Consider the following 18,721-nt stretch of genomic DNA (forward strand, 5'->3'; position numbering starts at 1 on the left):
TATTAACATTGTATTCCGTTGCATTTACGAGATTGTATTATGTGATAATTATTACTTCCCGAACAAGCATGACCCTTTTTCTTATCACTATTCTTTGTTGGATTCACGGAGGCATTAAGGAGTGCTTTTTAGGCATCTTCTACTGAGCCATTGTGCTCACTCCTTACTATTATTTTTCAGAACACGGAAAGGATGTGGTGAAAGAAAATCCCCACAGGCTTAGACAGGACTAAATTGACTTTCTTGTGTTAATTTTTATGTTGTATATTGACTGGTCCTTTATAAGGGTCGCGATACCAAGTCAAGCTTGAAGAGTTGTGAATTTAGGAGGTGGCCAAGTTTTACATTTATAGAAAGCCACTACTACCTTTCTCTATATAAAATATAGATAGGGCGAGTAGGGATCGTCCCAGGGGATTTGATGGTGTATCGAATTGTGAAACTATGGTAATTAGGGTTAGTAGGTCGAGTGATCACACAATTGATTGGTTGGTTGATTAAGCTAAATTGAATTCAACTAAATAAAATAATATGAAGTAAACAAGAGAGAGAGAGAGGTCTTGGGGTATAGAGATCACCACCAAGCAATACTTTTCTATACCACTAACAAGTGATCAATTGAGAGTAATGGATGTGTTGCAATATGATAAGGGTGTGTGTGCATTAGGTTGATTCAATTGGTAAGGATGACAAATCAAGCAAGTATTGTCTAAACATCATGTGAAGAGCACAATATATCTAAACAATAGAGCATATATTGTCTAGACAACATGGGGATAGCACAATAGATGAAAATAAGTTATTAATCCTTTATTAAGCTCACAATCCACATACAATACAATATTAGAGGAATATGCCTTTTGGACTCACAAGCATGGAACATCAAACATCAAGAGTAGATTGTCCTCCCATCTAACATTACACTACCACTACACTAAATCTACACTACTAGCATGAAAATAAAGCTATCTAGATTAAGGGAGAAGCACAAACCATCAAGAATAGGCATAAACCATCAACTGAACCAAAATAGCATTCATTAAGCATATCATCTTGATAATCTCTAGATCTATAGCATCAATACACATAGACATGCATCAAAAACACTAAATCTAGAGATAAGCACATGAATATCCTACTCTAGCATACATAGACATATGGATAGAATAGAATAGTCAATTGGAAGCATTAAACCATACAAACCATGAAATAATCAAGATTTATATATACATGAATATCAAGATGTATCATACGACACTAATCCCTCAATAATACACAAGATTAGAGTATAGAAAGCATGTTTGGGGCTAACTCTAGCCCCAAGAGGATGTCTAGCCACTCATGGTAGTGATGATCCAACTCAAGGGCTAACTCCATGGCTACTCCTTGTTGGTGAAGATCTTCTCCAATGGTGCTCTAGCTTCCCTCCTTCCTCCTCTCCAAGAATAGCCTCTAAGATCAATTTTCAATGTGTGACAAGAGACCCTCTCAAAAAGTGTATCATATTCCTTATATAGGTAGGTCAAATACACCCCATGATGAGCTGTGGTCGTACAAGGCATATTCTCCAATCATTGGATGAAGGACGGAATAAATGAGCTGGACTTTAACTTTTTCTCGCTGGAGGAAGTTCGATCGATCGAACCTTAACTTGGATCGATCGAAAATGGGTTCGATCGATCGAACTGTATCTTGGATCGATCGAAGTGGTCTGACTCCTCCGGATAATGACAAGGCTAGGATATTTTCAAGATATTTATGAGGAAAAAGACAAAAGTGGTTGGTAGGCGTACAGCTGTGGATAAGATCAATCATTTGAATAGGACAAAATAGGGTTCGATCGATCGAAGGTGATGTTCGATCGATCGAACTTGGAATTTTAGCAAAGGCCAAGGTTGGATCTATTGAGAAGTACTGTGATCGATCATAGATGTTCGATCGATCGAACTCTAAGTTGGATCGATCGAACTTTTCAGCTGCACAACTTGATTCCTTTTTGCTCCTTTCTTTCTCCACTTTGCTCCCTCCTTTGGTTTATCTCAGGATTGCTTCAATTAAGCTCTTATTTAGCTGAGTTAGCTCAATTTTGGGATTAGTGCCTGAAAATATAAATAACACGTAATAAGTCTAAAACGGCAAAGTAATATAGATAAAGGTACTAGAATGCTTAAGCTTAACGGGTTTAAATGCGCACTTTTCAGTGCTCATCATATATACAAGTTTTGTAAAACTTTAAACTTGTTTTGTATCTCTTTCGTAAGCTTATGTTCAGGGAATGTAGTCAGATGTAATGTATCATGTAAATGAACTTTTAGTTTTTCGTCTATGTGTGAGATTATGAATTTTACCATTATAGATGCATGTGGTGACTATTGTGGGACAGGGTTAGCCTTTTATATGGCTCACAGATGAGTTTGGAAATTACAGGACTTTAGAAACTTAGAATCTGTATTTCAGTTTTCAGTTTTGGTATGATGTGTTCCCTTGTAGTTTAGAAGTAGGAATGACTGTAGTGATAGTAGATGACCTCGAGAGTAAGGACTTGGATACGGTTCGGACCCCTGGGTTCGGATCGTTACAGGAACAGTTCTGGTTAGATTCTTGCCCGTTGATGTTCCTTGTTTGCAACAAAGAGGGAGATGGAGGGTATGTTTGGGATGGGTATGTTTTGGGAATAAAATTAGGGATGTCAATTTTTACCGCCCCGTCCCGCCTCGTTAATAACGAATATGGGAACACTTTTTATACCGTTGGGGCGGGCATAGATACAAATTTTGTACCCATCGCGGGTCACGGGGTGGGTAAGGGTTCAATATACATATCCTAGGGGTCCCGCCCCACCCTGCTAAGTATATATATATATATATATATATATATATATATATATATATATGTAAACTTGGTATTAAATTTGCAAACTTGGAATTAAATTTGCTTTTGTTTATATATATATATATCCCGCCCCGCCCTACTAAGCATATATATATATATATATATATGTAAACTTGGTATTAAATTTTCTTTTGTTTTGGTTATGGTGGAAGTTGGAGCTTATAACTTCTTGTGATTTGGTTGTATTAAACTTTTATTTTTGTTTATTATGTTATGTGCATGTTATTTTTTTATTTTTGTTGGAATACATAATTTCATTTATGTTGTGCCATTCCCAGGCTTTCCACATTCAAATAGCAGGAGCTTAAGTTTCAAAAAGTGGGAGGAAAAATTTGTTAGCGGGGCGGGCATGGGGGCACAGTATTTCCCAACGGGGCGGGGCGGGGCTGGACATGAAAATCAAACCCGTCGAGGGTCTCAGGGCGGGCATGGACCTGACAAAAATTAAAAGGGGCGGGGCGGGATTTAGGGAAACCCGCTCCAAACCCGCCCCGTTGTCATCCTAAAATGAAATGATTCATAAAGTTAATAGTATTTTGTTTCATTTCCTAAAAATGATTTTTCCACTTAAAAATATTCAAAGAATGAAAATTTTGAGATGACTATTGTTCAAATCATTTAAAGATCTTAGAAGCGTGAAAACTATTCAAAGTGATTCCTTAATGCTACGTTTGGTGTGCAGGAATGGAATGGAATGGAATGCCCATTCCAACCATTCATTTGTTTGGTGTGTAGGAATATAATGGAATGGTCATTCCATTGGAATGAAAATCCATTCCTGGGAATGAAAATCTATTCCACAACTAAACCTTAAAATGACCATTCCATTCCCAAGTAATTGTGTTTAAAAAATCGACTTCCCAAAAAACCCTCATACTTCAAGTTCAAAAACCACCAACCATCTCCTTTAACTACCACCACCACTACCACCGCCTTCCACCACTACCACCATCGCCACTACCACCGCTACCGTTACCACCTTTCACCACCACCACCACCACCACCTTCCATCACCACAGCCACAGCCCTACACCACTGCCGCCTCCTTCCACCACCACCTTTCACCACCACCACCGCCGCCATCGCCTTCCACCACCACCGCCGCCGTCTTCCACCACCGCCATCGCCGTCTACCACCTTCCATCACCACCACCGCCACCTTCCACCTCCGCCACCACTTTCCACCACCACCGCCGTTGCAGCCACTGCCACTGCCACCACCACCATCACCATCGTCACCACCTTCTATCACCTCCACCTTCCACCTCCGCCACCACCTCCCACCACCACCGTCGTCGTAGCCACCACCACCACCACTACCACCATCGTCACCACCTTCCACCACCGCCGCCGCCGCCTCTATTGTCTTCCACTGCCACCATAGTCACACCATTATCTCCTTCCACCACAACCACCACACTACTGCCACCGTCTTCCACCAACAACACTGCCACCTTCCACCACCACCACTGCTGCCACCACTTTCCACCATTGCCACCACCGCCACCTTCCAACACCACCACCTACACCACTACCACTTTCCACCATCCACCATCACCATTTATTTTTAAAAAATTATTAGAGAATATCATTTTGTTAATTTAATTTATTTGTTACTAAGATGGATATTTTGGAGAATTCAATTAGAAATTTATTCCATTCTAAATTTTAAATTGGTCCAACCAAACACTAGAATGGTTATTATCATTCTATTCCTACACATTTCATATTTACAACCAAACAATAGAATAAGAATGACCATTCCATTCCACTAGCATTCTCATTCCATTACCTAATGGATCACAAAAATGTTTAGGAAAAATTTATGGAGTAATTCAGCACTGAAATTAGTTAGGGGTCATTTCTCTTCCAAAATTAAACTTTTGATTTTTTTTGACACCTTATCTTTTGGAAAATGTTATATATCACGGATTCATGAATGATTTTTGCGATATAGATATCTGACTGACCCGATTAGGTAAGTTGTTCTAATTAGGTAATTTGCTTACAATTAGAAAACTATCCACCGGACTTCTTCAATAGAGATAAATAGAGAGAGTTATAGAGCGATGATAGAGTGTTTAGAAAAGACACGTAATCTCTTTATTCTTGAACTAAAATGCGTAGATAAGAATAAGGTTGTTTAGACGCCTTTAATCTCAAATTGTGGAGGAAGTTCACTTGGATAAAATGTTTGATCAAAGACAAATTACTTGATGGGCCACGGGTGGGCTCTTAAGAGTTAAAGATGAGAAGAAAAAATATTTTTTTTCAAACCACCGTTTGTATTCTTCTGTTTCGTGAGGATCCGCTGCCTAAATTACACATGAATAATAGATCGTATTTTCATATATTTAATGTGTACATATATATATACTGTGTTTTATATTTGGAAAGAATAGGAAAATACTTTTTATATGATGTATTTTTCTTGATGGTAAAGTAAAGATAGATTTGTTTGAGAAATTTTAGGACGTGATTAGTAAATTTGCGGAAATACCGATATCCTTTTGAAAAATATTTTTTCCTCCTTGTTTGGTTTCCGATTGAAAAGGAAATCTAGGTATTTTTGAAACAAAAACTATTTCGAATTAATTTTAGTGATACCCCTTAAGTCTGGTCAAATATTACATTAGAATATTTTTAAAAAATAAGTATCACTTACACTCTAAATTGTTTTTTAGTCTATGACATAATTAAAAGGGTTAATTACAACGACACCCCCTGAGGTTTGTCATATTGACAATCATATACAATTTAGCCGTTTTTTGAACAAAAACACCCCCAAGTTTACAAATTTAAACAATGACACCCGAAACATGATGAAAGTACATGTTTACCCGTTGACCACGTAAAATGACCAAATTATCCTCATCCAAAAAAATCATTTCTTCTTCCAATTTTTTTTTATCTTCCCATTCATTCCCTATGCCCTTCTTCCCCGCCGTCCATCAAGCCACTACAGGCGCCAAGCCCATCACGTCTCGCCATCGCCCTCATCCGAGCCATCCACAGCCGCAGTCCATTCCTCCACCGTCTGCTCACTATCATGGCCACTGCAGGGCCGTTCGTCGTCGCCGCTAAGCCGAACCAGCCCATAGCCTCTGGCGGCTACGACCATCCAAACAGTCCAATAGACTTTCACGACAACGACACAGGGTCTTCCGACTCTTTCAAAGCTAGCGACAACAACATTCGAAGAGGCTTTCACGGCAATGACACAAGGTCTATTTGATTATTAGAAACAAAACCCCAATATTTCAGTTAGTGTTAATGTAGATTATTGAGTCAATTTGAAGGTAGATAGAGCTAGGGTTTGGTTGAAAAAAAAATTGCAGAAAAGATAACAGGGGTGGTGGGTAGTGTGTGGAGATGATGGTCGATGGGTAGAGAAAACTCCATCTTTCCATCGTATTCCATTCTTGCCGTTTTTGCCTGGAGTATAGAGAGGTTAAAGAGAAAGAGTACAGGGTTTGAGAGAGCTTGCTGCCATCATCCACAAGCTCACAGCCAAAGCCACAACGAGCCCATCGCCGTCACAGCTAGCCCATCTCCCCTTCAGTGTTCACAAACCGCCGTCGCCAAAGCTGGGTCTGTCTCGCCGAGCATTGCCGCGGTTCATCTACAGTGGCAGCCACCGCGAGTCATCCATGGCAATTCAGTTCTACCACCGTTTCGAGCTGAACTAGCCTGTCGCCCACGGCCCAGCTATTTGTCGTCCCTACCATCCCCATCTCTCCACCATCCGAGCCGCCTGCCATCAAAACCAAGCTCGCATCACGCCGCGAACCAGACCATCACGGCTGAGTCCTACCCATAGCCCATCGCCGACACCACCTTGCCTGAACCAGACCGTCTTCACCGGTTGAGCTCTCTACCGTCAATGATCTCTGCACCGCCTTGCTGGCCGTTCCTCTTCGCCGTGACTCAAAGAGGGACTGAAAGATAACGACAGAGAGAGAGAGAGAGGAGATGAGATGAGAGGGTAGTTTGGTTATTTTAGGTGGATTAAAATATATCTTAGGGCATATTAGACATTTCATGTCACTTAAGGCTGTGTTTGGCTCCGTTTTTTTAAAATGGGGTGTCTTTGTTCAAGTTTGCAAACCTGTGGGGTGTCTTTGTTCAAAAAAGGGCTAAGTTATATATGGCTGTCAATATAGCAAACCTCAGGAGGTGTCGTTGTAATTAATCCTAATTAAAATGACGTGAACAAACATTTTACTCTCATTTTAATAATTTTAGTTACTATTTAAGTTTGACCAAATATTATATTAAACCATCTTTAAAAAAATAAGTATTATTTACACTCCAAATTGCCTTTTAATTTCTAACATAGTTAAAAAGACGTGAAAGAACATTTTTTACCCTCATTTCTTTATTGAATTTTGATCCTAAATATTAGAAACAGAAAAGGACTAACTTGCCCATCCATATCTCTCTCTCTCTCTCAAATGATAATCAATTTGCAGCATCTCTCTATCATAGATATACATATACACATATACATACATATTGTCATATACATAGATATACAAACACAAATTTGTGTGTATATATATATATACACGCAAAGATATAGCAAACACAAAAAAAAATTCAACAATTTTCTTGAGAAAATTTGCAGGGGCCGCGTCGAAAAAATAACAACTATTCATGACCTTGAGTTCCATGGTTTTCGGCAGCCATCGATTCCAACCTGATACGAATTCCGCCACCACCACCCACTATCGCCTCCACCACCACCATCCAACAATAGGGATTTCATACACGAATCGTCAAACAAATCGGACTGTGAAAATAGTATTCCTCCAACCCAAACCAATAACCAAGAAGGAAAAGATAGGGTGTGCAAATTAGATAATCAATTTTTCTGAAATGAAGTAAATGATGGTTGTTGTTCATCGAAAGATCATTTTCAATGGAACCCAATTAGTTCCAGGAATATGTAACTTTATATCATTTCCAGAATCTACAATCTTTTTCAGAAAAAGAAAAAAAAAAAAAAGAAGGTTAAATCTCCCTAAAATTTCTCTCTTTCTTTTAAAAAATTCCCATAATTTTCCATTACTTCAAAAAATCTGAAAAAGAAACACAAAGACGGAGAAGACAGTTAGTGTGCAAATTAGATAATCAAACGGCGATGGAGAAGGTCATGTGTTCGTGTGCGAGAAGGTCGGAAAGCACAACGGCTATGGAGAAACAATGGAGAAGAGAGAGAGGAGAAGGATGAAAATGGTTGAGAAATGATGGAGAAGAGAGGAGGAAGAAGAGAGAGAAGACCGGGCATATATCACTGTATATGTGTGTGTATATGCGCTTTGTATATGTGTGCTAAAAAAAAAAAAAAAAAAGCATAGGTATTTTGGTCTTTTAAATATATTTTTTAAGATTAAAGGGGATTTAGACAAAATCAAAGGATAAATAAAAATGTTTTTTCAAATATAAAAAGTGGCCAATAACAATAATTTTTTGGGGGTGTGAATGAAAACGAACTAAACATTTCTAATGTCAATGATAATTATTTTTAAAATATATTTAAATATGATATTTGTCCAAACACAAAGAGTGTCCTAAAATTAACCCAACTATTTTTGTGCACAAATTTTTTTATTTTTACAATGCACCCACTTATTGAAGGATTATTAAACAGGTATACAGAGGCTCCCACTGAGAGATCGAGAGATGGCTATGGTTTCCTATACCCAAAGGATGAGTTTACTCCTTGGAAGCAGAGTCTCCATAAAACCTACAGTGATCTCTTCGTCCGTGCAACGTTATTTTTCATCTTCTCTTCAAACATCAGCCACAACATCAACTCCTCCTTTGTCCTCCGCCTCCCCGTGGCTGATGGTGCCTCCTACTTTGATTCCTGACTGGGAAGGCGTCTATAAGCGTAAGACGGATGGTAAGTACTGCCCTGACTGCAAAAGCACAGTTTTTGGATATGTGAGAACCACACAATTCGAGGTTAAGCCAAATTCGGAGGTGAAGCCAGAGGACAATGACTACTATCACTTCTTGAATGCTGCAGAGAATAAGTTTTTCAAGAAGAAGAAGAATCTATGGATGCCATGGCAGACCGATCACCTCTCACCGGACGAGGCCATCTGCATTGGCTCCTCTCATGGTTGGCTTGCCTATATCCATCGCCGCAATTGCTCCCTCTATCTCTACAATCCCTTTATTGACTCCTGCCCTATCTTCCTCTCCCTCCCATCGAAACCCTCCCTCCAGTTATGTCAAGTCGACGTCTCAATGGTATGCACATTGATTCTGATGCCTCCTCCTCCTCCTCCTCTGTTGTTACCGAGTTCATGATATGGAAACAGATGTTACCCATATCAGCTAAAGAACTGAGTGAGAGGTTCTTTAGGAAGCTTGCTATGTCCTCAGCCCCAACTCCATGTTGTTCGAGTCACTATCAGAATGTTGATCAAGACTCTCACTGCACCGTCATGGCCATCCTACACTATGACCACCCAAAACAACTTGTTTTCTGCAGAATTGGCGACACTAAATGGACTACGCTGGATTCGGACGAATGCTACGCTGATCTCTTGTATTTTAGCAAGAACAAACTTTTTTATGCTTTGTGCGATAGTGGTTCAATAGAATCTTGGGATCTCACCGACCCTTCTTTTCCAAAGAGATCACTTGCAATTTCTACTGTGCCGCCACACTTCTCCAGTGATAGCACTCAGTATTTGGTGGAATCTTCAGGGGATCTGTTGATGGTTATTAGGCATTGGGGTGATTGCCCTAATGACCTTGATAACAACATTATGACCTGGAAATTTGATGTGTATAAACGAGACTTTGTTGAAAACAATTGGGTACATGTGCCGAGCTTAAATGATCATATATTATTTATTGGCCAAAATCACGCTGTTTCTCTTTCAGCCCATGAATTCCCGGGGCTAAGAAAGAATTCTATTTACTTCACTCCCGAATATCTTGACCTTGACGAACAATCTTGGGGATGTTGGGATTTAGGGGTATTTAACTTGGAAAATAAGATCCTCTACCAGTTCGATTTGAGATTGGAAATTCAAGCTTCTCCAATTTGGGTTGTCCCTCAGCTTTGAGTAGAACTCCACTAATCCTTGTTTGTCTAATTCAAAATCTATGCTATGTTTTAGTATCTTTGTTTGTCTAATTCAAAATCTATGCTATGTTTCAGTTTTCTGCTATGTGGCATTCTTGTCATATTCAAAATCAATGCTATGTTAACTCCATATTGAATTGTTTTTTTAATTGTTTTATTTCTAGAAACCTTCCGGAATTCAAAGTGGCTGGTGATGCATATGTTATTAATTTTTAGTAATATTTTATTAAAAAATATTAAATTTCAATTATATATTTAGTCTTAATTATAATTAATATAATTTAATGATGGTTTATAGCAATTTTTCTTATTATTTTTACCACCATATGATACTCTTTGTTCTTACTCTAAGATTGTGTTTGCCGGTATGAAATTGGTGGAATTTGATAAAATTATGGTTCAATTTGTTGAGTTGTTTTTCTCCAATTTCACAAATTCTAGCTCCAAAACTCCAATTGTATGTCTGCCCAGACATAACCTAAGGTATGTTCGGCTACGTGGAATCGGAACTTTAGAATTGAAATTGATGGAATTAAAAAAAAAAAAAAAAGTAACTTACAAAATTGAACCAAAATTATCTCTAATTTCAAAACTCTAATTCTATGTAAAAGCTTTTTAAAGAAAATTGAGCATAATGGAGAATTGCTTTATGGTTGAAATGAGTGTCATGAAGGAAGAATAACTCTAATCAAGATTAGGGATTGGGGATTAGAGATAGGTTTAATTTGGTAGACATATGGATGTGTAAAGATCAAACAAGATCAAACAAAAACTCTCAATAAATCATCAGAGATTAACGTGCACTCGAAATTCCAATTAATATTCACCATTCACTGAAATTGTTCTCATTTAAATAAAAAATCTATGCCTAGTTTTAAAACGTTGCAAAATACTCTCTTCCTCATTTTTTGAAGTAACAAACACCCATAATTTATCAACAGGATGACACGCACAAATCGAGAAAAAAAAAAAAAAAAATTCCTATTGCCTAACTCAAGACTAACTGGATTTAAGGATGACACGCACAAATCGAGAAAAAAAAAAAAAAATCATATTGCCTAACTCAAGACTAACTGGATTTAAGGTGGGATATAAAATTACCCAAAAATCCATATAGATAATGATCTTAGAATAAATAAATAAATAATTGAAGTAACAAATGTATAATTTTCATGACCAAAAACCCTGCTAAGTATTCGTAACTTGTATTAGTCCTCCAGAATGCGTACAACCCTTCACTGAAGCACCTCCAACCCTCCTCATGGATTCATCAAATTCTCAACCTTTTTGGATTGTACATGAACCACAATTTATATGTTTATTGTCACAATTTTCTACTTTGGTTATCTCCAACTTTCTATTGTTCTCAATTGGCCTACCGAGCTGAAGGGCCATGCCTATAATCTTTGACAATGTTTTTCTCTGATTTTAACATTATGGGTGTGGAGGGAAAAATCTCCCTCCAATGAGAACTGTACACGTCATCGCAATAGAAATACCCATCACAAATGTCAGAGGCCCATCCTGCTCAAAACCTAGTCCAAGCTCGTTGACAGCCCAAAATCATAAGACATTAGCCCAAGGTCATAGCTAATTGATCTTTGTTGCATTGCTCAAGCCCGAAACAAGAGATCCAACCCGTTAGCAATGTCACATGGATCAGGTTACTTATGGCCCAAATCCATTGAAAGGAAATTAGTCCTATTAGAAGAAGGATACAGCAAAGAAAGAAACTACTACACAAGGAAAATTATACAAAGGAAGGAGCTCTATTTGTAAAGAATTTATATAGGGAAAGAATTGGAGGACAAGCAATGCGAGTCCTACCATAATTCAACCGATCTTTTGTGTATAAATAGAGGTCCAGACCTCTAATAAAAGGGATCAAGCAATTCTACGCTTCTCTATACACTGTTCTTATTTATTCTTATTGTTTTTGAGTGAGTTGTTTTATTTTTCTCAATCATTATTGGTTGAGCGAAATTTTGCACCTACACTTTGGCGCCGTATGTGGGAAATGTGTGCAAATATATTCCCACTCTTGTTTCAAGTGAATCCTGCTACTACCATCTGGAATGTCGAATGGAGGATCTTCAACAGATCAGCAGATGGAGTTGATGCAGAAGATGCATGAAGAGTTTCTACACCAGTTTGACGTACTTCGTCAAGCAAACGAAGCTAGCGTGGCTCAGATCGCCTTGCTTCAACAGCAGAATAACACTCTGCAAACGGCGATGGTCAGTTGGCACCATCGCCACTACCAGGTGATACGGCAGCACCCCCGAATCAGAATATTCCTCTAGTTAATGAGCCTCAACCTAATGGGGCACAACCCAATGAGGCTCAGCCAAACGAGGTTCAGTAACAGCAGAGGGCAAGGTCCGAGGCAGTCGCTTCAGATAACTTCCCTAGTCGCACGCAGGACGAGCAAGCCGAGTTTAGCCATAAGCTCACGGTATGGTCCAATGGTATTCCAGATGGTGCAGGTTTTCAGGATGCCTTTGATGATAAAAGACTCCTGAAGATTCAGACACCCGCTGAGATGGCAGAAAGCACAAAAACTCCCTGGTGAAGACTCCTTTCACTGACGATGTGTATATGGTTGAGAGGCCCAAGAAATTTACCATGCCTTCTTTTACTCAGTTTGACGGAATGGGAGATCCTTCTCGGCACCTGGATCATTATGCCCAAAAGATGGCTTTGGATGACCGTAATAATCCTTGGATGTGTAGAGTTTTTCCTACCAGTCTGATAGGAGCAGCATTATAGTGGTTCAGGAATAGGACACACAAGTCCATCCCGGATTACGTAACTCTGTGCACCATGTTCCTTGCACAATACTGCGGAAATAAGAAGCAAAAGAAGAGTATTGCTAGCCTTTTCACCGTAAGGCAAAAAAAAAGGGAAAAACTGCAGGATTTCTTATCTAAATTCAACATGGAAGCCTCGGAAATAGCAGATTGTCATCTCGCGACTGCTATAGAAACATTCAAACTTGTAATGATTCAGGGGACGAAGTTTCACACTTCCTTGGTCAAATATTCTCCTCCCGACATGCAGACTCTTAATGCCAGGGCCCAGATCTACATCCGGCTCGAGGAAAATGTAGCCCACCGAGCGCAGCACGCCACCCTTGTGACAATGGAGAACAAGCCTCGGGAGAGAATTTCAAATTCAAAGATCCAGAAAAGCCAGCGCGCCTTAACGCCGATCACCCAGGCACCTGAGAAGAGGCAAAGGATAGAGGAAGGGTTTACACCTCTCCGAACTACCTTGGCTCGGCTTTTCCAAGAGAATAAGATGAGGTTCACAGCCCCGCAACTAATGAAGCAACCTTTAGAGCAGAGGGACAAAAGCAAGCATTGTGCTTATCATCGAGATTATAGGCATTCAACTAATGATTGCAGATCCCTTAGGCGACAAGTGGAAAATATGATAACTAGAGGTGAGTTGACAGATGACCTCATGACGAAGGAGTATGTGAAGCCCCGCAAGGTCCATCCTCGCAAAGTAGAAGGTACTCAAGTGAAGGTCATTCATGCAATACATGGCAGATCTGAAGATGATCAAGAATCTGAGGAAGTATACAGATCCAGATTGAGGGCAGTCCATAAGCTCAGGAAGTTATCCTCTGTCAATGCTATTGCTTCGGGCAACATCAGTATTGGATTCGGCAATGGTGACCTATCCAGAGTTCAACTCCCCCACGAGGATCCATTGGTCATGATCGGTTGGTCAATCATACATCAACCTTCGCAATAGCACGAATCATTGTAAAATAGGGCTATTGGTCGGGTAAGTCGAACCACTGGGACTGTGCTAGTCTAAGGCAACCTAAATGTCTAGAATCATTCTTAGAATGATAAGGGGTAATAAGGGTTTGTTTGTTTGTCACTAAACTAGAAATGTAAAGATGTATAAACTAGTAGATTGTAAGGAATGTAAAGAAGTGAGATACAAGTAGAAAAGACTAGGGAGATGAATCCATTACCTACTCTATTAACATGCTAGTATGTGGTTAACTTAAGAAACAAATTAGATATATGGCAATGATATGTAGCAATACAAAATTACTACACTATCTCCAAGAATTTCATAGAATCAAGATTTAAACATAATCCCTCAAAGTTATACATGCTTGACTACCTAAATGAAATTGTAGCTTTACATATTCACTAAGCTAGGGACTATCAAACCCCTCAATAACTATGGTGATAGCATATGGAGCTAAGAATCAAGAATAAATCCATCAAAGGGGGACCCTAAGCTATGGACTAACAAGATTCTCAAATACATGCCAATAAAAACACTTTCACAATCTTGTTTCCATTGTCACTATGGAAATGAAAGCAATACAACCATGAGAACATACACTCTAAGAGAAGATAATATATTCAACATGATCATTTATAAGAATTTATGTTCATTACATCAAATACAAGCTCTAGACCATGAAAGTGCCATATATATACATATTTCCCAAGATTAAACCAAAACTAAGACATGCTTACAAAGTAGGGCTTCATCACCTCCCTAGATAGGGAGTTAGTTACCCATTGCCAAGCTAGAAGAAGGAAGAAGCTCCATCTTCATGGCCATTTTCGTGCAACCTTCTTGGAGCTTGAAGAACACCTTTCTTGCTCTCTTCTCTCTCCTCTATCTTCCCAAAAATGAAGCTTAATGTAAATGTGTGGCTCTCCCCTCTTTATCTAGATAAGAAATCCACCCAAAAAGCCCTCTCTCCCCTCCAAGAAACATCCCCAACCAACTCATAAAGGAGGGCTTCCAAAGTAGGTAAAATCTGAGCACAAGTGGGCTGAGTTGTGTAGAATTCTACCCTAATTTCGAGTGCTCGAAATAGGGCCTCGAGCACTCAAAAATTGGCCAGAATGCCCTATGCTTGGTTTGCTCCGCCCGGACCTACTTTGATAAAACGGCCATAACTTTGCGCTCCGAACTCCGAATGATGAACCGTTTGAAGATTTGGAAAGCTAATTCAGAGATTTAAATACTTTATGTTTTGGTGGAGATCCAATTCTCAAGGATGGTTGGTCGAAAATGAAGATCAAGGAAGAATTTCATTGCTGCCAGGCAGTTCTGCGCACCTCTAGTAACAAGGCCATAACTCTCTGCTCCGAGCTCCGAATGACAAACCGTTTGAAGATTTGGAAAGCTGATTCAGAGTTCTAAATCTTTCATGTTATGAGGTAAGTCCAGTTCTTGAGTTTTCTAGGTCGAAATGGCGAGCAAAGTCCTGACTCCACTGTTGCCAGAAATTCAGCCTTGTGCCTTTTGATGGTCTAAAATCCACAAAGTCTTATTTGTACTCCTTTTTGGCAAAAGGACCTGAAAATATATACAAACACACAAATGGGGATAATCTACATAAAATAAGCAAACAATGGACTTAAATAATGCAATTAAGGGCACTTGAATATGCAATATTCGGCGCTTATCACACCCCCAAGCTTACATTTTGCTAGTCCCTTAGCAAAACTAGAATGAAAAACTTAATGAAAAGACAACCATGGGCATGCTACTACAAAAATATCATCCATGGTAAAATGAGATATATATATAGCTCAAAAATAACTTGAAGCAGAAAAAGAGCTGGAGATGGGGTCATTGGGAAGACTACCTTGCATATATGAAGCATTGATACTAAACACATTTCAACATGCATGCATCAACATCATAGTCCATATAAATAACTCAATTGTCATCTCTTAAATGGAAATCAACTCTAACTTCAGTGAAAGTGGATTGGATTCTCAACATGCGGCTTTTACTTTCTTTTCCAATTTCCAAGCACAAGTTTTCAAATCATTGAATTCCCCTTTAAATGAGGTCCCTAAGGCATGATTTTACTTACAAGACAACTTTTGTTGCTTGTTGACAATTTATTGCAACTCATAAGCGAAACATAGAATGGTTGTGCAATGCTGAAGTCCCTTAAGCTTTCTAACCAACTTATGTAGCAAGCGTTAGGCCAACAACTCTCAAACTAGATGGCTTTAGGGTGCTAAGTGTAGAGACACTCCATAGAGCTTAATAGCTCAAGTTGGAAAGGTTACGAACTCCAACGAACCATGTTTATTACTAGTTTATTTTTTTGAATGACCGTGCAATGTTTAAGTCCCTTAAGCTTTCTAACCAACCCTTGTAGCAAGCGTTAGGCCAACAACTCCCAAACCAGACGGCTTTAGGGTGCTAAGTGTAGAGACACTCCTAGGGCTTAAAAGCTCGAGTTGGAAAGGCTATGAACGTCAACTGGTTATTTCTTTCTTTCTTTCTCATTTATTTATTTATTTTTAATAGATACATGCCAAAGGTATCTATCTATCAGGTTCATCAAATCAGATTAACTAGGCCAAGGTCAAGGTTAATCAAGTTGCATGCCTCACAGTTAAGTTTCCAATGTGCATCTGTGCATTATGAAGCTTATAAGAGTGTAAATTCAGCAAGAATCTAATTGAGGCATTTATACAGACTACATTGTATTTGCATGATCACTTCAAATTCAAATTTCTTTATTTTCAAAAATTTCTCAATTGCTTCTATACACAAGATATTAAACATATGCTTTGTCTTCAACAAGTGTCAAGTTATACTATCATTGCTTAGCAAAAATGTAAAACCAAAAATGTCCTAATGCACCCCCAAACTTGAATGTCACATTGTCCTCAATGTGTGAAGACAAGGGAAACAAAATAAGAGCAAAGAAGGTAAAAGAACAATAATGCCAAGTGGAGTGACGAAGACAAAAGATATCCATCGATGTGAATGCGCAGAAGCGTCCCCCAAACTTGGACATGAAGACCTATCCAAACACAACTAATGTACACAGGTAAAAGCACAGGTCTTTTAAGAAAAATCAAAACATAAATAAGAATACAAACATGAATGTTAAAGAAAGACAAAAATCTATACAATTTTTTTTTTTTTTTGGCATGCATGCATGGTTAGAGGGAGGGTAAGTTTGGATTGGTTGCATGGAGGAGAAGTTGATGGCTGCCGAGAGGAGTAAGGGGTGAGGTTGGTTGGTTTGAGAGGGATGGTTTGGGTAGGTTGCAGGAAATGGGGGTTGGGGGAATGGTGTTGGTTGGTTGATGTGTGGAGAGAGATGCCGAGGGGTTGGCATGGGCATGGGGTGAGGTTGGTTTGGCGTGCATGGTGTGCATGCGTGGAGGTGGTGAGGGTGGTGTTTGGCATGGTTGGGGAGGGATGAGGGTTGGATGCCGAGATAGAGAGAGGTTTGGAGAAGTTGAGGAGGTTGGTTGGTTGCGAGAGGGAAGTGGGTTGTGGTTTGTGTAGGTTGAAGAGAGTGGTTCGAGCACTCGAGCTAGGAGCGACTAGTGCTCGAAAAACAAGCAGAGGGCTCGGCTGTTGTGGGATGGTGTTGGTTTACATGGTGTTAGGATGGTGGAGTTGAAGTTTTGAGAGCACTCGGCATGCATAGTGAGAGTGGGCTAGCAGCTGCGAGCACTCAAAGCTTGGCCTTCGAGTGCTCGAATTGGAGACAGTGGCTGCGGGATGTTTGGCTGAAAATTTAGAGCAATCCAAATGGAATTTAGAGCGCTCTAAAATTGGGCAGTGGTGCATGCAAGATTGGTTCACAATTGGAGCACTCTAAAATGGAGCTAGATTGCTCGAAATGAAGGCAGTGACTTCGGCAAGTTGGTGTGGTAATTTGGAGCAATCCAAATGGAAGCTAGAGTGCTCCAAAAATGGGCAGTGAGCTTGGGATTGATGGTGAAGACATTTGGAGCAATCCAAATGGAATTTAGAGTGCTCCAAAATGGGTAGTAGCTCATGGAATTTTGGTTAGATCATTCGAGCATTAGAATCTTGGCCCAATGAGCATTTTGAGTGGATGCAATTGCTGAAACAAATGTGTCAAACTTTGCAACATCTTGCTAATGCATGAATATAGTTGGAAAATTTTTCAAAATGTAACACATTTCCAATGTATGGATGAATTTTAAACTTTGCAAATTCATTCCATTCCAATGCATGGATGGAAAATTTTTAAACTTGGCATGCCATTCCCATGCATGGAAAGATTTTTAAAGCTTTGCATGGCAGTTGGAAAAATATTTGAAAACTTTGCATGCCATTCCATGCATCGAAAATTTTTCATGTCATTCCCATGCATTGAAAAATCATTGCAAGCAGCAGCTTCAATTCAAGCCATGCATGGAAAATTTTAAAACTTTGCACATTATTCCAATCTAATGCATGGATGGATTTTTGAAGCTTTGCATGCATGGAAAGAAATTGAAATTTTGCATGGGACAATGCATGGGGAATTTTGAAAAATTTTCAAGCATTGCAAATGCATGGAAAAATTTTAAACAGTGCAAGAATTTCAATGCATGGATGATTTTGCGAAAATTTTCAAGAATGTATTACAAATGAGACATTATGCACATGAGTAGCATTCCCAAGATCCGATAAAATTGCTAGGAAGTGATGGAAAATTCCGGGAATGAAAATTAGAGTTGAGAAGGTCTAAGAAAAATCAAATTTTTGGCTTTTCTAAACCGTTTCCCAGAAAATTTTGCAAGGCACGAGCAATTTCAAAGAGAATGAATCTTGGAAATTGAAAGAATTGCTTCCCTTGCTTTGCTAAATTTAATGTCGATAGCTAGACGAATTTAGAACAGGTACTAATCCTCAAAAATCTCGATAGCTAGACACACCGAGATCAGGTTAGTCCTC

The 18,721-nt window shown here is 39.2% G+C and overlaps 1 protein-coding gene across 1 annotated transcript; it reads left to right on the top strand.

The window, feature by feature from the left end:
- The first annotated feature begins 9,209 nt into the window (after positions 1–9,209).
- LOC132281122 (putative F-box protein At5g55150) lies at positions 9,210–9,980 on the top strand. The gene has a single exon (XM_059782858.1). It carries the CDS (start codon positions 9,210–9,212, stop codon positions 9,978–9,980), a length of 771 nt encoding a protein of 256 aa, XP_059638841.1.
- Positions 9,981–18,721: the final 8,741 nt, after the last annotated feature.

Source organism: Cornus florida, unplaced genomic scaffold (assembly GCF_030987335.1).
Source record: "Cornus florida cultivar Cherokee Brave unplaced genomic scaffold, ASM3098733v1 CherokeeBrave_3.0.0_Hap2_Chr01, whole genome shotgun sequence".
Lineage (NCBI taxonomy): Eukaryota > Viridiplantae > Streptophyta > Magnoliopsida > Cornales > Cornaceae > Cornus > Cornus florida.